General features: G+C 39.1%; 1 protein-coding gene across 3 annotated transcripts in view; it reads left to right on the top strand.

Moving 5' to 3' along the window:
• Positions 1-11,838, top strand: part of RGS20 (regulator of G protein signaling 20) — a 40,850-nt gene extending 29,012 nt beyond the window's left edge. For all 3 annotated transcript variants that reach the window (XM_059815476.1, XM_059815475.1, XM_059815477.1), the window contains 4 exons: positions 5,405-5,553; positions 9,243-9,329; positions 10,177-10,411; positions 11,650-11,838. In XM_059815476.1, coding sequence (XP_059671459.1) covers positions 5,405-5,553; positions 9,243-9,329; positions 10,177-10,411; positions 11,650-11,838 — 660 coding nt within the window. The remainder of the gene's footprint in view (positions 1-5,404; positions 5,554-9,242; positions 9,330-10,176; positions 10,412-11,649) is intronic.
• The last annotated feature ends 2,379 nt before the right edge of the window (positions 11,839-14,217 follow it).

Raw genomic sequence — 14,217 nt, 5'->3', positions numbered from 1 at the left:
GCACCCTCAGCAAGTTTGCAGACGACACCAAGTTGGGTGGGAGTGTTGATCTGCTTAGGGGTAGGAAGGCTCTGCAGAGGGATCTGGACAAGCTGGATCAATGGGCCGAGGCCAATCGTATGAGTCTCAACAAGGCCAAGTGCCGGGTCCTACACTTTGGCCACAACAACCCCAGGCAACGCTACAGGCTTGAGGACGAGTGGCTGGAAAGCTGCCCTGCAGAAAAGGACCTGGGGGTGTTGATTGACAGCCGGCTGAATATGAGCCAGCAGTGTGCCCAGGTGGCCAAGAAGGCCAACAGCATCCTGGCCTGTATCAGAAACAGTGTGGCCAGCAGGAGCAGGGAGGTGATCGTGCCCCTGTACTCGGCGCTGGTGAGGCCGCACCTCGAATACTGTGTTCAGTTTTGGGCCCCTCACTACAAGAAGGACATTGAGGTGCTGGAGCGTGTCCAGAGAAGGGCAACGAAGCTGGTGAGGGGTCTAGAGCACAAGTCTTATGAGGAGCGGCTGAGGGAGCTGGGGTTGTTCAGTGTGGAGAAGAGGAGCCTCAGGGGAGACCTTATCGCTCTCTACAATTACCTGAAAGGGGGTTGCAGAGAGGTGGGTGTTGGCCTCTTCTCCCAAGTGATGAGTGACAGCAGAAGAGAAAATGGCCTCAAGTTGCACCAGGGGAGGTTCAGACTGGATATTAGGAAAAATTTCTTTACTGAGAGAGTGGTGACACACTGGAACAGGCTGCCCAGGGAAGTGGTGGAGTCACCTTCCCTGGAGGTTTTCAAGGAATGTGTGGGCGTGGCACTGTGGGACATGGTTTAATGGGCAGGGTGGTGGTTTGGTTTTTTGTTTGGTTGATGATTGGACTTGATGATCTTACAGGTCTTTTCCAACCTTAGTGATTTTGTGATTCTGTAATGTGGGTTGTACTGTAAAGAAGCAAGGAATTTTGCAAATTCTTACAAATAATATTCACCGGAGTTGTTGACAAATCTACTGTCCATTCCTGCAGACAGCACAACTCAAAACAGTAATTTGAGTAGATGTCTGGAAAGGTTCATTACACAGCTATGGTGGCTGCAGCGAAGTGTGATGGAGAACTTCAGTGACCCATAGTAAAATTTTGGATATACTAGAGGTAGCAGAAAACCAACTACAGACATAAAATAAGGCTCTTCTGTTTGCATCCCATTAGTGGCCCTGTCATTAGCTCACTTCATGGTCTCAGACAACTTGCTTCATATCTCTCATGGACTTTTTTTCCATACACCTTCCAAGATCATTATACTTCCCTCTGTACAGTCATACTCGGAGAGTCTCAATGCTTTTCAAGGTACTTTTCTTTGAAAATGAATCCTTAGATGACTTGCACAAACTCACTGTCTGTGTCTTTGCCTCTGTTCCAGCCAAGGAGCAGTTTATGGGAGAGAACAAGCAGCAGATAGGGAGCTTGTGGTAAACTTCTTGTATCACCATGCAGAGCTACAAAACTGCAGGATTTCCTGGTTTACTCTTTTTTAATTACATCTTTTTTTGAAAAGCAAAGAAATCTAGAAAGCCAGTGTATGTTCATGAATATACATATGAAATTATAACATAGCCTTTAGGCAGAGCCTATGTCTTACTGTGCATTCAGGCCTCATGTCTCGCATTACATGGTCTCAGTACAATCACGATTGGGATATACATTTGCAACAAATTGTGCTGCAAACATGAACATTTTAAGGTTATTTTGCAATTCTGGTTAGAGGATGAACCACAAAAACCTAGACTTTCACTGTGAGACATCCACTTCTCCTGCAGATTAATCATTCTTATGTGGACAAAGGGAGTTGGTCCAGGTAGAAGGGTATCTAGAACAATGCACTTGGTGACAGCTTGGTTTAGAGCCAGAGCTGCATTAAAAAAAAAAAAAAAAGCAGCAGGGAAGAATGAAGTTAGAAAGACAATGCTGGGATGGATCACTCACTTGTTACTTGTTCTGTGAACCTGGACCAGTCTGGTATGTTTTTGTCTTACGGGTTTTAATACTATCTGTTCCAAAGGAGTTTCCACAACTTCGTAATAACCTGCACCACTGCTCAGCTCTCTACCTTGCTATCCTATAAAATCAAGCCTAGATTTTATTTAGCCCAAGCTAACTCATTATTTACCTCTGAAACAAATGGAGAACAATAGAACATCATAACTTTTTACTGAGCATAAGATCAATATACTTCTCAGTTTCCCTTTCTAGATTAACAATCCAAACTCCTACAATTTTTCTGCCTAAGTCATGCTTTCTAAACATCTTGTTAGATGTTTAGATAGATGCTCTGTCTTTCTTGGAATGTGATACCCATAGTACTTGCACAGAGGAGTAAATTACTTCCTGTATCTTATCACAGTATTCCTGCTATTACACCACATAAAAAAGTCACATCCCAGTTAGTTTGTGATCCACTCCAAACCTCTATCGAACGTACAATATGCCTGTCAATTGCCACAGGAAATACATGCACAATAATCACTAAACAGCTCTGTAATTCAAAAGCTTGGGCTGTCTTTAAGCCAACAGATATATTCCAGTCCTCTTTCTCTTATTTGCCATTACTCTAATACAGCTCTGCTATCCTGAAAGCATGCTTTATCTGCTAAAAATGTCTTTCAAAACAAATCTTCATCACATAAATGACCAAAATCTACTTGCTTATTCAATGAGAAAATTGGTATACATCTGCCAAATAAAAATGAAAATGCATCACTTAATCTGAAAAAATGTGTCTTGAATTTTTGTGTTGCTCAATCCTCCATTTTCTGTAAACTGTATGAGAAATCACGCAATGATGAACATTCGTAAAACCCTATAGTGCCAGAAAACTTCTAAGTAAGGTGTAAGATTCAGAAGTGAAACAAAGACACAATGCTGCTGGGCAGATTTTGCCATACGGCTACTTACATACTGTTTCCTTTCATTAAAGGTGTCAAAGAACAATTCTGAAGAACCTGAAATGGTAACAATGGATCCAGAAAGATCTCTTGAATTAAGGCACAGTGGGATGAGATGGGGAGGAAGAGCATATTCTTCCTACTTCTGCCATCCTTTACCTTTCTCCTTGGAAAAAAGCAAACAGCAGGATCCAGCTTTTCTACTCAGACTACCACCAGTTCAATTGTAATATGGATTAAAGATATGAATGTGTGAAGTATCCACATAAAACACCTTAAGAGTGGATGGATTAGGCTATATAAACTGCACATATCTGAATCCAAGTTACACTCTTCTAATCAATATTAATTGTTTGCTTGTCCAAAGCAGCCTGAAATATTGTTAGATATATTATCATTCCAATAATGCTTTATATGCTATCACTTTCTAATTGAAATATGACGATGCTCTATTTTCAAAAGTTTAGGTATCTGGAAGGAAATTAATACTTAGCGCTTTGTTCTATCCCTGTGAATCTGAAACTCTGAAGGAAAGAAATCTGAATCTACAGATATAGTCTACATTTCACATTTATTCTTCCACATTTTGAAACAAGAAAGATGGTGGGGTTTTTGGAAGCTATGTTCTTTTTCTGATTTTCTATTTCTGGGCATTTAGGCATTGCTTGTCAGATTAGGTCTACAGAGTTACAAAATGGGTTATCATTTCTATCTGTATTATTGTTTTTACATTTTATTCCTCCTGCAAAACAGGTGCATCTTCTGCTCAGCATGCCATGCATTTTTCTCTTGGGAGAGTGGGTGGTTCTCACAAAGACAAAAACTGTTAAGGTCTATAAGAAACAAATTCAGCATAAAAAAAAAAATCCAACAAAATGTAATGCTGCACTCCTGCTAAAATAATCTCCTTTCTTCTCCTGACACTTCCGTTGAGTCTGTGACAACGTCTGTGCATTCTCCCTCGATTTACTACAACAGTATTTCCTAAACCCGGCTGTACATTTTAGAAAGGAAGGCAACTTTTAACCCTCCAGTATTCAGCTCATCAGATTATGTTTCAAGTCTGATATTCAATTGTCAATTAAAAAAAGAACTCAAAATTGGTAGCAGCTAATTTTAATTCCCCTACAATTGTCATGGCCTCAAAAGAAGGTTTAGTAACCTGAAAAAACCTATACACAAAGGGATCTCATGACACAGAAGCATGACTAGTTATGTACCCAAAAATCAAATACAATCACAATGAAGAAAGACATACTCAACTTTGTACAAGCTAGCATTTCATCTATAAAAGACATCTGTCATGTAGATTTGGCACAACCCTCAGCTTAATAGGGAGTGCATTATTAAGTGCTGTAGAGCAAGTTTGAAGCTCATAGAGAGATAGGTCAGAAAGGGACAGGGACTTCAAGGGGATTTGTCATTTCATTAACACCGCTTCTCTGCACAATCTGCAGAATTCAGGCTCCAAAATGGTTTCCTAGAACAGTGCAAAACCCACAACCAGTGCTTCCACCAAAAATTGTTTCACGCTGCCTTCAGTCGGGGGAAGTGACCAAAAACCTGCATGTTAAATATTAATGTCCAGTCCCGTGTTTTCTCCATTGGTAATTCCACATCTTCACAGAAGCATTTGATTCCTTCTTGGGAGAAAAACATTTTAAAAAACTGTGGCAGTCAGACCTATAATGGACGGACGAGCATTGGACCTTCCCCTTTGCTACAGGGCAACCAGCAGTTTTGAGACATCCTCAATACTCACCAAAGGCCAGATTTTCAGGAGAGCGCAGGTGTCTCACTCAAGCATCACTAAGCCTGTGTGTTGGGAAGAAAAGAAGAAAAGAAGGAGGAAGGAGGAAGGAGGAAGGAGGAAGGAGGAAGGAGGAAGGAGGAAGGAGGAAGGAGGAAGGAGGAAGGAGGAAGGAGGAAGGAGGAAGGAGGAAGGAGGAAGGAGGAAGGAGGAAGGAGGAAGGAGGAAGGAGGAAGGAGGAAGGAGGAAGGAGGAAAAAAAGAAAAGAAAAAAGAAAAAATAAAAAAGAAAAAAAGAAAAGAAAAAAGAAAGAGGCTCTAACTACCTCTATTGTGTACCATTTTCTTTAGGACTGGCCTTGAAGTCAAAACCTCAGGAAACCCTTTTCAACTCCTAGGCTTATATACAACTGTGCTAAGAGCTGCAGGTGTCCGAGACCCCTCCCTTCCACCTTTAGCTCTCTGCATCACCTCTCTCTTCTCTTTGTATTCCTGCCCATGTGCAGAACTCAGTAGCCCTTTTTCTTCCATCACAGTACTTAAATAAAATGTGTGAATCTTCCAAAGGACTCAACACCTAAGAGCTTCTGTGGGGAAAAATCATGCATTTAGCTTTTCAGTTCCATTGGAGCTGTGGCCTTCCACAGTTATTGGTTAGACTTTTAAAAGCAAATAAAAGGGAAAAAAGAGAGAGATGTTTCTTACTTCCATCTTCTCGTGCTGTCTTGCAGCCCATGGGATCAGAGCGGATGGAGATGCGCAAACGGCAGATGTCTACGACCCAGGAGACCCCAGGCGCTGCACAGGCACTGCATGGCACAGGAAATCGAGGGTCCAATGCCTGCTGCTTTTGTTGGTGCTGTTGCTGCAGCTGCTCATGGTAACCCCTCTCATTCAAGCCTCTGGGGAACAGAATAGCAGGGGAGAGAGGCAATAGCTGGCGTATAGGACAACATAAGCCAAACAAACCACCTGGCTACTTCTGTAAATCTGGGACTAAAAGAGGTGACTGTGCTCTAGTACTAGACACAACCTTCTTCTCCAATTTACTCTTTTTTTCCCTGCCATTGAAATAACAGATTTTTACAAAAATCTCTGTACAGTATCTCTGTTGTACTTTTGTGTAATGGAAGGTCTGTTTCATGCAGGACTGGTTCTCCTCAGCCTTGAGCTTCACCAGGGCTTCCACTAAAAACTGATAGCAATACCAGAATATGTAACAGCTTTAGATTTAGAACTGGGACTTAACAAGCAACACGGACTGTGTTAAATGGAGACAGGAGAACATGCAAGAATTTGTAGGTCAGAAATGAGTAACCAGGTGCGCAGCACTGTTCTGTTTCGAAGACAACTGGATTTGTTGTCATTAGTTAGTGTTGCCAACTCGTGGCACCTGCAATTCATATAAGGTTAATCCTTGGGATCAGAGACTTTAAATATTGTGGGTATTTGCTGAAGATGAGGAGTTAAGCGGAAGGTACTTCAGAAGAACTCCCATTACAAGGTGTTAAGGAGGAAAATTTATCAGGGAAGCAAACCAAAGAGGAAAAGGAATGACCTGATTCCTTAAATTAATTATGTGTTCACCTTCTCTCTCTCACCAGCTCCTCCAGATCCAAGTGATTTTATTCAAAACTGAAGTAAAGCTTCCCATACTCAAAAGTCCTGTATCTGTTTGGATCCAAGTGTTAGTTAATGGGTGAGACCAAAACTTGCATTGAAATAAAGAAAAAAAGTCTTAAACAGCCATAGGAGTTCAACCAAAACACTGACAGCAAGCTGAGTGCTTCTTACAAATGCACTATCCACCACATAAACACTTCAGAGCAAGCAAACCTGGAAGGTTTGGTGAGGGGAAGAAGTCATAAATAACCTTACAGCTCAGGCCAGGAATCTATTCCACCATTATTTTTTTCCAACAGCAGCTGGTTGCAAATGCTTTGGAGAACACCATTAGAAGGCAAGGGAAGAGCAGGCTGATCATTCCTTTGCTATTGGTACTCAGCTCATCAGAAGCTGAGATACCCAATTCTGCCCACTCTAATGCAAATAGTGAGTATTTTGCGAAGAGAAAAGGCTGCTTGGATTTTTTTGCAAGATGTCAAGTACTCTGGCTTTGATCCTAGCAAGCTTTTCAGCAGGTGCTTAGAGGTACACTAAGGTAGAGTTTAAAAAGACAGTAAGTACTGTGCCTGTACAGGATCATTTTGCTACCTTGCAGAATGGCATCTATGTTAAAGCATCCCATACAAATTCCAGTGTCATCCGAACTGTTGTCCAGCGCAATCGCAAGTTGATCAATTGAAAGCTGCATACTACACACACGTCTTTCCATAAAAGGAAAAAATAAGGCACATTTATCTACTAAGTCAGAATACATAATTTGCGTTGTCTTTTAAATTGTTGATAAAGTGCTTTTTTGCCATTTTATCTGACATTTTCCAGGATGCTCATTTTCTGTGCACCTCAACTATTCAAATAATTCAAAGAAAGCAATTTATTCAATAGGGTGTGTGAAAGCACCCAAATTTCATGATGCTTAAAATTCCTATTTGCATTTCAAAATCATCTGGGAAACCAGTACAGGCTCCAAAACAGAGCAGCTTGTTGTAGCTTTAAAATAATTTCTGATTTTTTTGAGAACAATTGTTTTCTAGTAGCAAGAAATGCAAAACAAACCATAATTAAGCTATTTATAGTCCCTTTTCATAAAGCCTTTCCTCAAAATAGCTCAAGTACTTTGAACAGAAAAATTATGAACAGGAATAAAAATAACAGTCTACATGAGTCATGCAGCTGAATAGCTGAACATCCAATATTCAGCATACTCTGAATAGTAGATTTAGAATGAAGAAATGGTGAAATGAGTCTCTCAGCTGGATGCTCAGAGCCTGTGTTCATTCCTACAGCCAAAACTCAAGCCTCCAGCCTGTTACTCTTCCAGATCCTGAGAAGATGCAGTATTGCGCTAGTCTCTTTTTTGTTTACCTGTACATTCTATGGATAGAGCCTGCCTGCAAGTTATTTTCTGAGGCATGGCATGTTCTCTTAAGGAAGCTTTTGTTATTTTTGTCTTTTTCCCCTTTCATGCATTATCCTATGAAGACTGTAATCCTTTACGTTGGATCTGGTGGTTCCCCTCAATCCAAAAATAACTGGCAAGCACACCACTTCTTGTCTGTGTGAGGAATACATAACATACTGCTTTTCATATTAAAAAAAGGCCAGAATCACTGGTAAAAAGGGTAATAAAAGATGAAGACCTATACATGCCAAAATAGAGAACTAACATTAACTACTTTTTTTTTTTTCCTGAGAAGGTGAATTGAAATAGTTCATTGGTTTGAATGTATGGTTCAGATGTGGCAGGAAAAAAAATGTGTTTGCAGTAACTGCTCTCCAGCTTAGCAACAAGAAAGCTTCCCTACCTCTTCAATGCATGGACTGCTTTGGCAAAGAGAAAAGCAGGTCTCTGCAGATTATGGACTAACACTAGAGAAAGCAAGAGAAGGAGATAACTAGTAAACAGTAAGGCTGCAAATAAGACAAAGCCATGAGTTTAGAAGGCAGAAAGGACAGAAGAATCAACTGGTTTAACAAAAAGCCTTACTAGATATAAGTAAGATTCTTATGGATTAAGGCCACAAAACTGTTACAACATTAGTATTAAAGAAAGGTAAGATACAAATGAAGAAATTAAGTTTAATATTTTCCTCGAAGTTGTAACAACTGTATTGCTTTATTTCAGCTGGAGGACCCATTTCATATAAATCACAGGTTATAATTCACCAGGACCTTTTCTTGACAAATTTTAAGCAGCTTCACAGATTACATGAATGTGTGTGTGTGCATGCACATGCATTTCTCACTAAACTATGATAGCCTATGAACTGGAACATTCCCTAAAAAGAAAGATGTATATTCTCAAATCCAGTCTCAAACTTGTGCTCCAGCTTCTGAACACTGGCTTTCTTGTAACACGGTAACACCATGCTAAACCAGAGTCTTGGCCCTCATCATGCCCTATGAGTATAAAAAATAGCCAAGGAGAAAAAAAAAAAACCAAAACAACAACCAACCTTGAAATCTAACTCACATAAAACCAGTGCATCTAGTCGAACTTAAGTAAAAACATTGCCTGAAGCATACACAGTATAATAAGCGTCAACGGAGAATAGATTTGGTACATGATAAAGGATACTCATGTATACATATATGTATACATATATATCCCATATATATATACACTCTCATGTATATATACAGAGAGAGAATTGGACTTGATGATCCTTATGGGTCCCTTCCAACTTGAGATATTCTATGAATCTATGATCCCTGTATTGAAAGTCTATGTGATAGAATACTGAACAGCATTCAGCTACATTAAAGTTTGCCAGGTTTATGCAACTGTAAAATTAATGTCAGAGTATAACTATGGGGAACGTGGCTGCTGTTAGCTTCTGTCTTTTAAGCTGATTTTTTTTTTAAATATCGGAGGAAAAGTATCTGGTGTACGTTCAAGCCTTTTCCTCTATAAAGCTGACTAAAATTTTGTTTGCTACCTTGCAGTCTTACTGTTAGAAATCAAGACGAAGAGAGAGCAAGGAGAACATCTCATGAACTCCAAGCAGAGGGTATTCCAAACTGCGAGGAAAGGTATGGTTTTTACTAAGTGTTCGGTCAAGCTGAAATGAAAAAAACCCAACAAACCATACTAAATAATTAAAAAGTGAATTACCTGAAATATGCAAATAACTATTATTATCTATCATTTATGCTGAATTTGCAGTCATCTGTCTCTTAGCTCCTAAGGAACTGAAGGTCTGATCTATTATCTTTTACCTTATTTATATGCAGCATGTAGCCACATCCCCACTTTCATAACATGGCAGATCAAAACCAGCACTGTAAACACAGTCTCCCTTTTTTCTGAAATAATTTTTAAATATACCCTGTTTCCACCCAGCAACTATGTAATGAAGCTAACTGGCAGCGCTCAGCCTTAAAAAAATCATAAAAAGGAGCTCAGATGCTTGCAAGAGTCAGGCCACTGTCTCTTCAGAATTGCTCAAACAGGTATAAGCACCTGTAAAACCGCAATAGACAAGGGGGTGCCTTTTATGGTGTTTGGAACATTGCTTCTTTCTATGTATTTTCATTCCATTTCTAACAGTGATTCAGCAAGGACTATTAGGTATAGGAAAAATGCTTAGCTGTTGCAGAGGGACTTCTTTGTTGCAATTACTTTGAGCAGTAAACTGCAATTTCTGCATCAAAGCGCTGGCAATCATCTGCACCGGAGCTTTTGATAAGCACACTTTCAAAAAGCATCTTATAAATGTGTTTACTAGAGTTTGCACTAGGGTAGTTCCGGTGAGGAATTACAGCCCCATGAACCTTGTGATTTTCTTCCATCGTGATGGCAGATGCCTCCTGACAGCTGCAAACAGCTTGAGTAACAATCATTCATTTCTCTCTTCTTGTCCTCTCTTTCCTCCTCAAGCCCTGCTCCTACTCTTGAAGAAGTAAATGCCTGGGCTCAATCATTTGACAAGTTGATGCTTACTCCAGCTGGCAGAAATGCTTTTCGTGAATTTCTACGAACAGAATTCAGCGAGGAAAACATGCTGTTCTGGATGGCCTGTGAGGAACTAAAACAAGAATCCAACAAAAGTGTCATTGAAGAAAAAGCAAGACTAATTTATGAAGATTATATTTCTATCCTTTCTCCAAAAGAGGTATATTACTTTCCCCAATACATTCTTCGATGCTGCTCGGCAGTTAGTTCTAACACGTTTAAAGCTACAACAATGCTCAGGGAGAACATTTTTCCCCCACATTGCACTGCCATCAAGCAGAGATTTAGGGTAAAAAGGCAGACCCATTGTTGAGGTGAGATGGTCAAAACTACTTTCACTGGCTGTAAGCAAGCTCTTCCTAAGCTACCCTGGCATGCTGATGTGAAGTCTTTAGTTTGAGGCACAAATACACAGATGATCACTTTATCTGTGCTCAACTTAAATTTTGTTGGACAAATTACTTTCTCTTTTCTTTGCACTAGGAAGGGGGTGTGCGTTTCTCTCCAAAAGCAGAGTAACCACAAATAAAGTGTTACTTGCAAAGCACAAATTGCTCTAAGAGCAGCTGACAAAATATGGCATAGAACAAGCACACTGACTTCCTGAAAATTTTTGAAACTACTTGTCACTTTCCTGTTAGCAAATATGTCAAGTTTCAAAGACACCTCAGTTCAGTTTGAATATAATCCTGCCAAGTAGGCTGGAATTTTAAACTTTCCAATATCCTTGCAAAACTCAAACTTCATTGTTTGCGGTGCAAGCTATACTTCTGTACTTATAAAAATGCCATTTAAATCTAGTCAGTCTATTCCAGTAATACTAATATCTTTCTACAGACACTAAAGCCTTGCAGAAAAAAAATTTACAACATTACTTGTATGTTGTATGGAATCATTATATAGCCATACCTGTGGTTCGCATCAATTCACCCTGCTTTTTAACAGGAATTTGATTAAGCAACAGCTTCCCAGGTTACAGTTTCCATCTGCGTCATATTGCTTACTCCAAATTCAGTCTCTTTACAACAGCACTAACTCCCAAGAAAACGAACTGTCACAAAAAATTACAAATCTTCTCTACTACAGAGCAGGAAGTTGGTCTGGAAATAGTCTGCCAGTCTCTCAGGTTTCAGTAATAATGGGATTGCAGGCAGACTTGTTCAAAGTAAGGTCGCCTCAGTGGGAACATTTCTCTATCCATACTTCTCCATCCAAGAGATTACTACTTCCAAATTTCAACACAGCCATTTTTTGCGTATTTAGCAGTTTTTACACTCTTGAAGAACGCCAACTGAAATAATTAAAAAAGACTGCTTTTTCAAGCAATAAAACAAACGTAAAAACCAACATGTACTATTCACCACTATTATTTATGTGACTTTCTATTTTAATGCGCAGGTCAGTCTGGACTCCAGAGTAAGAGAAGTTATTAACCGAAATATGCTGGAACCCTCACAACACACCTTCGATGACGCACAACTTCAAATTTATACCTTAATGCACAGAGACTCCTACCCACGGTTTATGAACTCTGCTATTTATAAGGACTTGCTTCAGTCCTTATCTGAAAAATCCATTGAAGCCTAAAATTTTTTCTTGACTGTATTTATTTTAAAACAAACAGAACTCTGGGCTACACCAATCCACAGGGAACTTAGAAGTAATCAGATATTTACCTGAAAATAACTCAGGCAAGTTTTACTAGGGACTGAATGATTTAAACCCACACAAGGCTCTGACACAATCAGCTAACTACACTTTCTGATCAAATTCAGTGTTACTTTGCAAAAGAGAATGAAGAGAAAATGCTGTTGTTCAAAAAATGCCAGTTTTTCGAACGCAGCACGCAACTCAGATGCAAATCTGTTACAACGTATGTCTGAAGTACAAATGCCAACTGAGCATGAAAACTAAATTTTATATTTGAAGTGGAGTGTTAGAATTTTCTTGAAAACCAAACCAGCTGCCCCATTCACACTGTGACCAAAGTAAAAATAGTACTGTCAATATTTGGGTTACACTAGACAAAATTTCACATATCGTACCTGGCACAGGTACGCTCCACTTGTCTTGGTGATATTTAAGCCTATACGGTGTGCTAATGAAAATCAGTATGGCAATCTCAAGTTTGTGAAAGCTAATGGTTGAAACAATGCTGCCCATAAAAATCTTTTGCTGAAGAATTGTTGTTTTACTACTAAAATCTGCTGAAAGCATTTTTTAAGTTTACGTTGTTGATGTTTATAAAGTTAAATTATTTACTTAAGAGGAAGAAGAGTCTGGGCATTTCAATTTCAAAATAAAGCACAAGAATTCTCACATATTCTTCTCTTACCTTGGTAGGTAGATGTAAAAACCCTTCACTATTCGCTCCTAAGAGAATGGCAGTATCAACCATCTTGGTTTTGTACGTATTAAATTCCCCCATTACGTGACAGATCTTGTAAGGTTTCTATTACAGATATGCACACATTTAATTGACAAAAGAAGGAAGCTGGAACTATTCTGTTCTGATACAGCACTATTTCAGACTGTCCGAAAGAGAAGCAACAGCTCTATCCACTAATAAATCACGTTCATTTACAGTATCCCCAAAGCATTACACTTGATTTCTGGTCACATCTCAAAATCAGTAACCACAGGAAGTACTAGGAAGCAAGTAAGCTGAATCCACATAATCTATGTGTAGATCTGTTATTAGAATAACTTCTTTATTTTAAATTACAAGATTCACTACAATTCCACTATATTAAACTTTGGAGTTTATAGTGGACTTCCACCGAGTTGTACTTTTCCTGCACATTTATTTAAATGAACCAAATGACACATATAGGTAGGAAAAGGACATATGGGGAACAGTAAGAAAAAAAATACCCCTAGAAAGGAAGAACCAGACAGGCATAGTTCACTGACATTTACGGTAGCCTTTCTAAAACCTCTTTGCCTAATTCCAGCACTACAAAAAGCACAAAATGGGGACTTTCTCTGAAAAAAGAAAATGGGAATAACAACGCAGAATTTAGGAGATAAATTTAATTGTTTCCTCAATGCACTCAACAGGACACATGTTCTCCCCTTACTGCATTTGCATTATCAAACAAATAATGATGAGATTTTTCATTACACAGCACCACAGGAGAAGACCCGATACATGCTAAGTTAACAACAGCTATGAACCAGTTTCCATCATCTCCTTCCAAAACCAAAACAGTATTCAACATGTCAGCACAAAAAAGTAAACGAAAAAACTTGAGAGACAGCAAATCAAAGTGCTTTTGCCCTCTGTAGCACAACACTGGATGACTAAGACGAAGACTTTCTATATACCACTACTTAAGACATGCTCCAGTTAGCAGTCACCACTACGTAACGTACCAACACTGGTTATCTTAGCTGAATTTCTAGTGAACATACCCAAAGCGCTATCAATACAATTTCAGTTTACATAAAGTATTACATGATAAGCAGTAACTTCAACAAATCAAACTAGATATATTGGTAAGGCAGCATTCATGGGAAGCTTGCAGTCAAACTGACAATGCTGTACTTGTTTTAATCGGGGCGGGTAAGAATGCTCTAAAACTCTAAGTTGACAAACTAAGTTTAACTAGGTCAAATTCAGCTTGCTGGAAAGATCAGACGCACACATCAAAAAAAGTTCAATGTGTGTCATTTCACGAAATGGAGGATTTAATTTCTTTTAAGTTAACTCTCCTTCCTGCAAAGATACCTCATTAAGAGCTGGAAGACAGACCAAACACTCGTACTTTATATCAAACAATATATTCTATTATTCTGCAAGAAAAAGAAAGAAAAAGATGCAATGAAATTAGAGAGGAGAGAAAACTATATTGGTTTGGGCAGTTCTGTGGTTAACATCAGATTATTAAAAGAAGAAAATAATAATTTCTAAGTCTATTTTCCACGTGCCACAACTTCTAAGCAATTAAATTCCCTAGGCAGTTT

This window comes from Gavia stellata, chromosome 3 (genome assembly GCF_030936135.1).
Source record: "Gavia stellata isolate bGavSte3 chromosome 3, bGavSte3.hap2, whole genome shotgun sequence".
Taxonomy (NCBI): Eukaryota; Metazoa; Chordata; class Aves; order Gaviiformes; family Gaviidae; genus Gavia; species Gavia stellata.
Note: the sequence above shows the minus strand (reverse complement) of the source record. Positions and strands in the feature narration are given on the sequence as shown.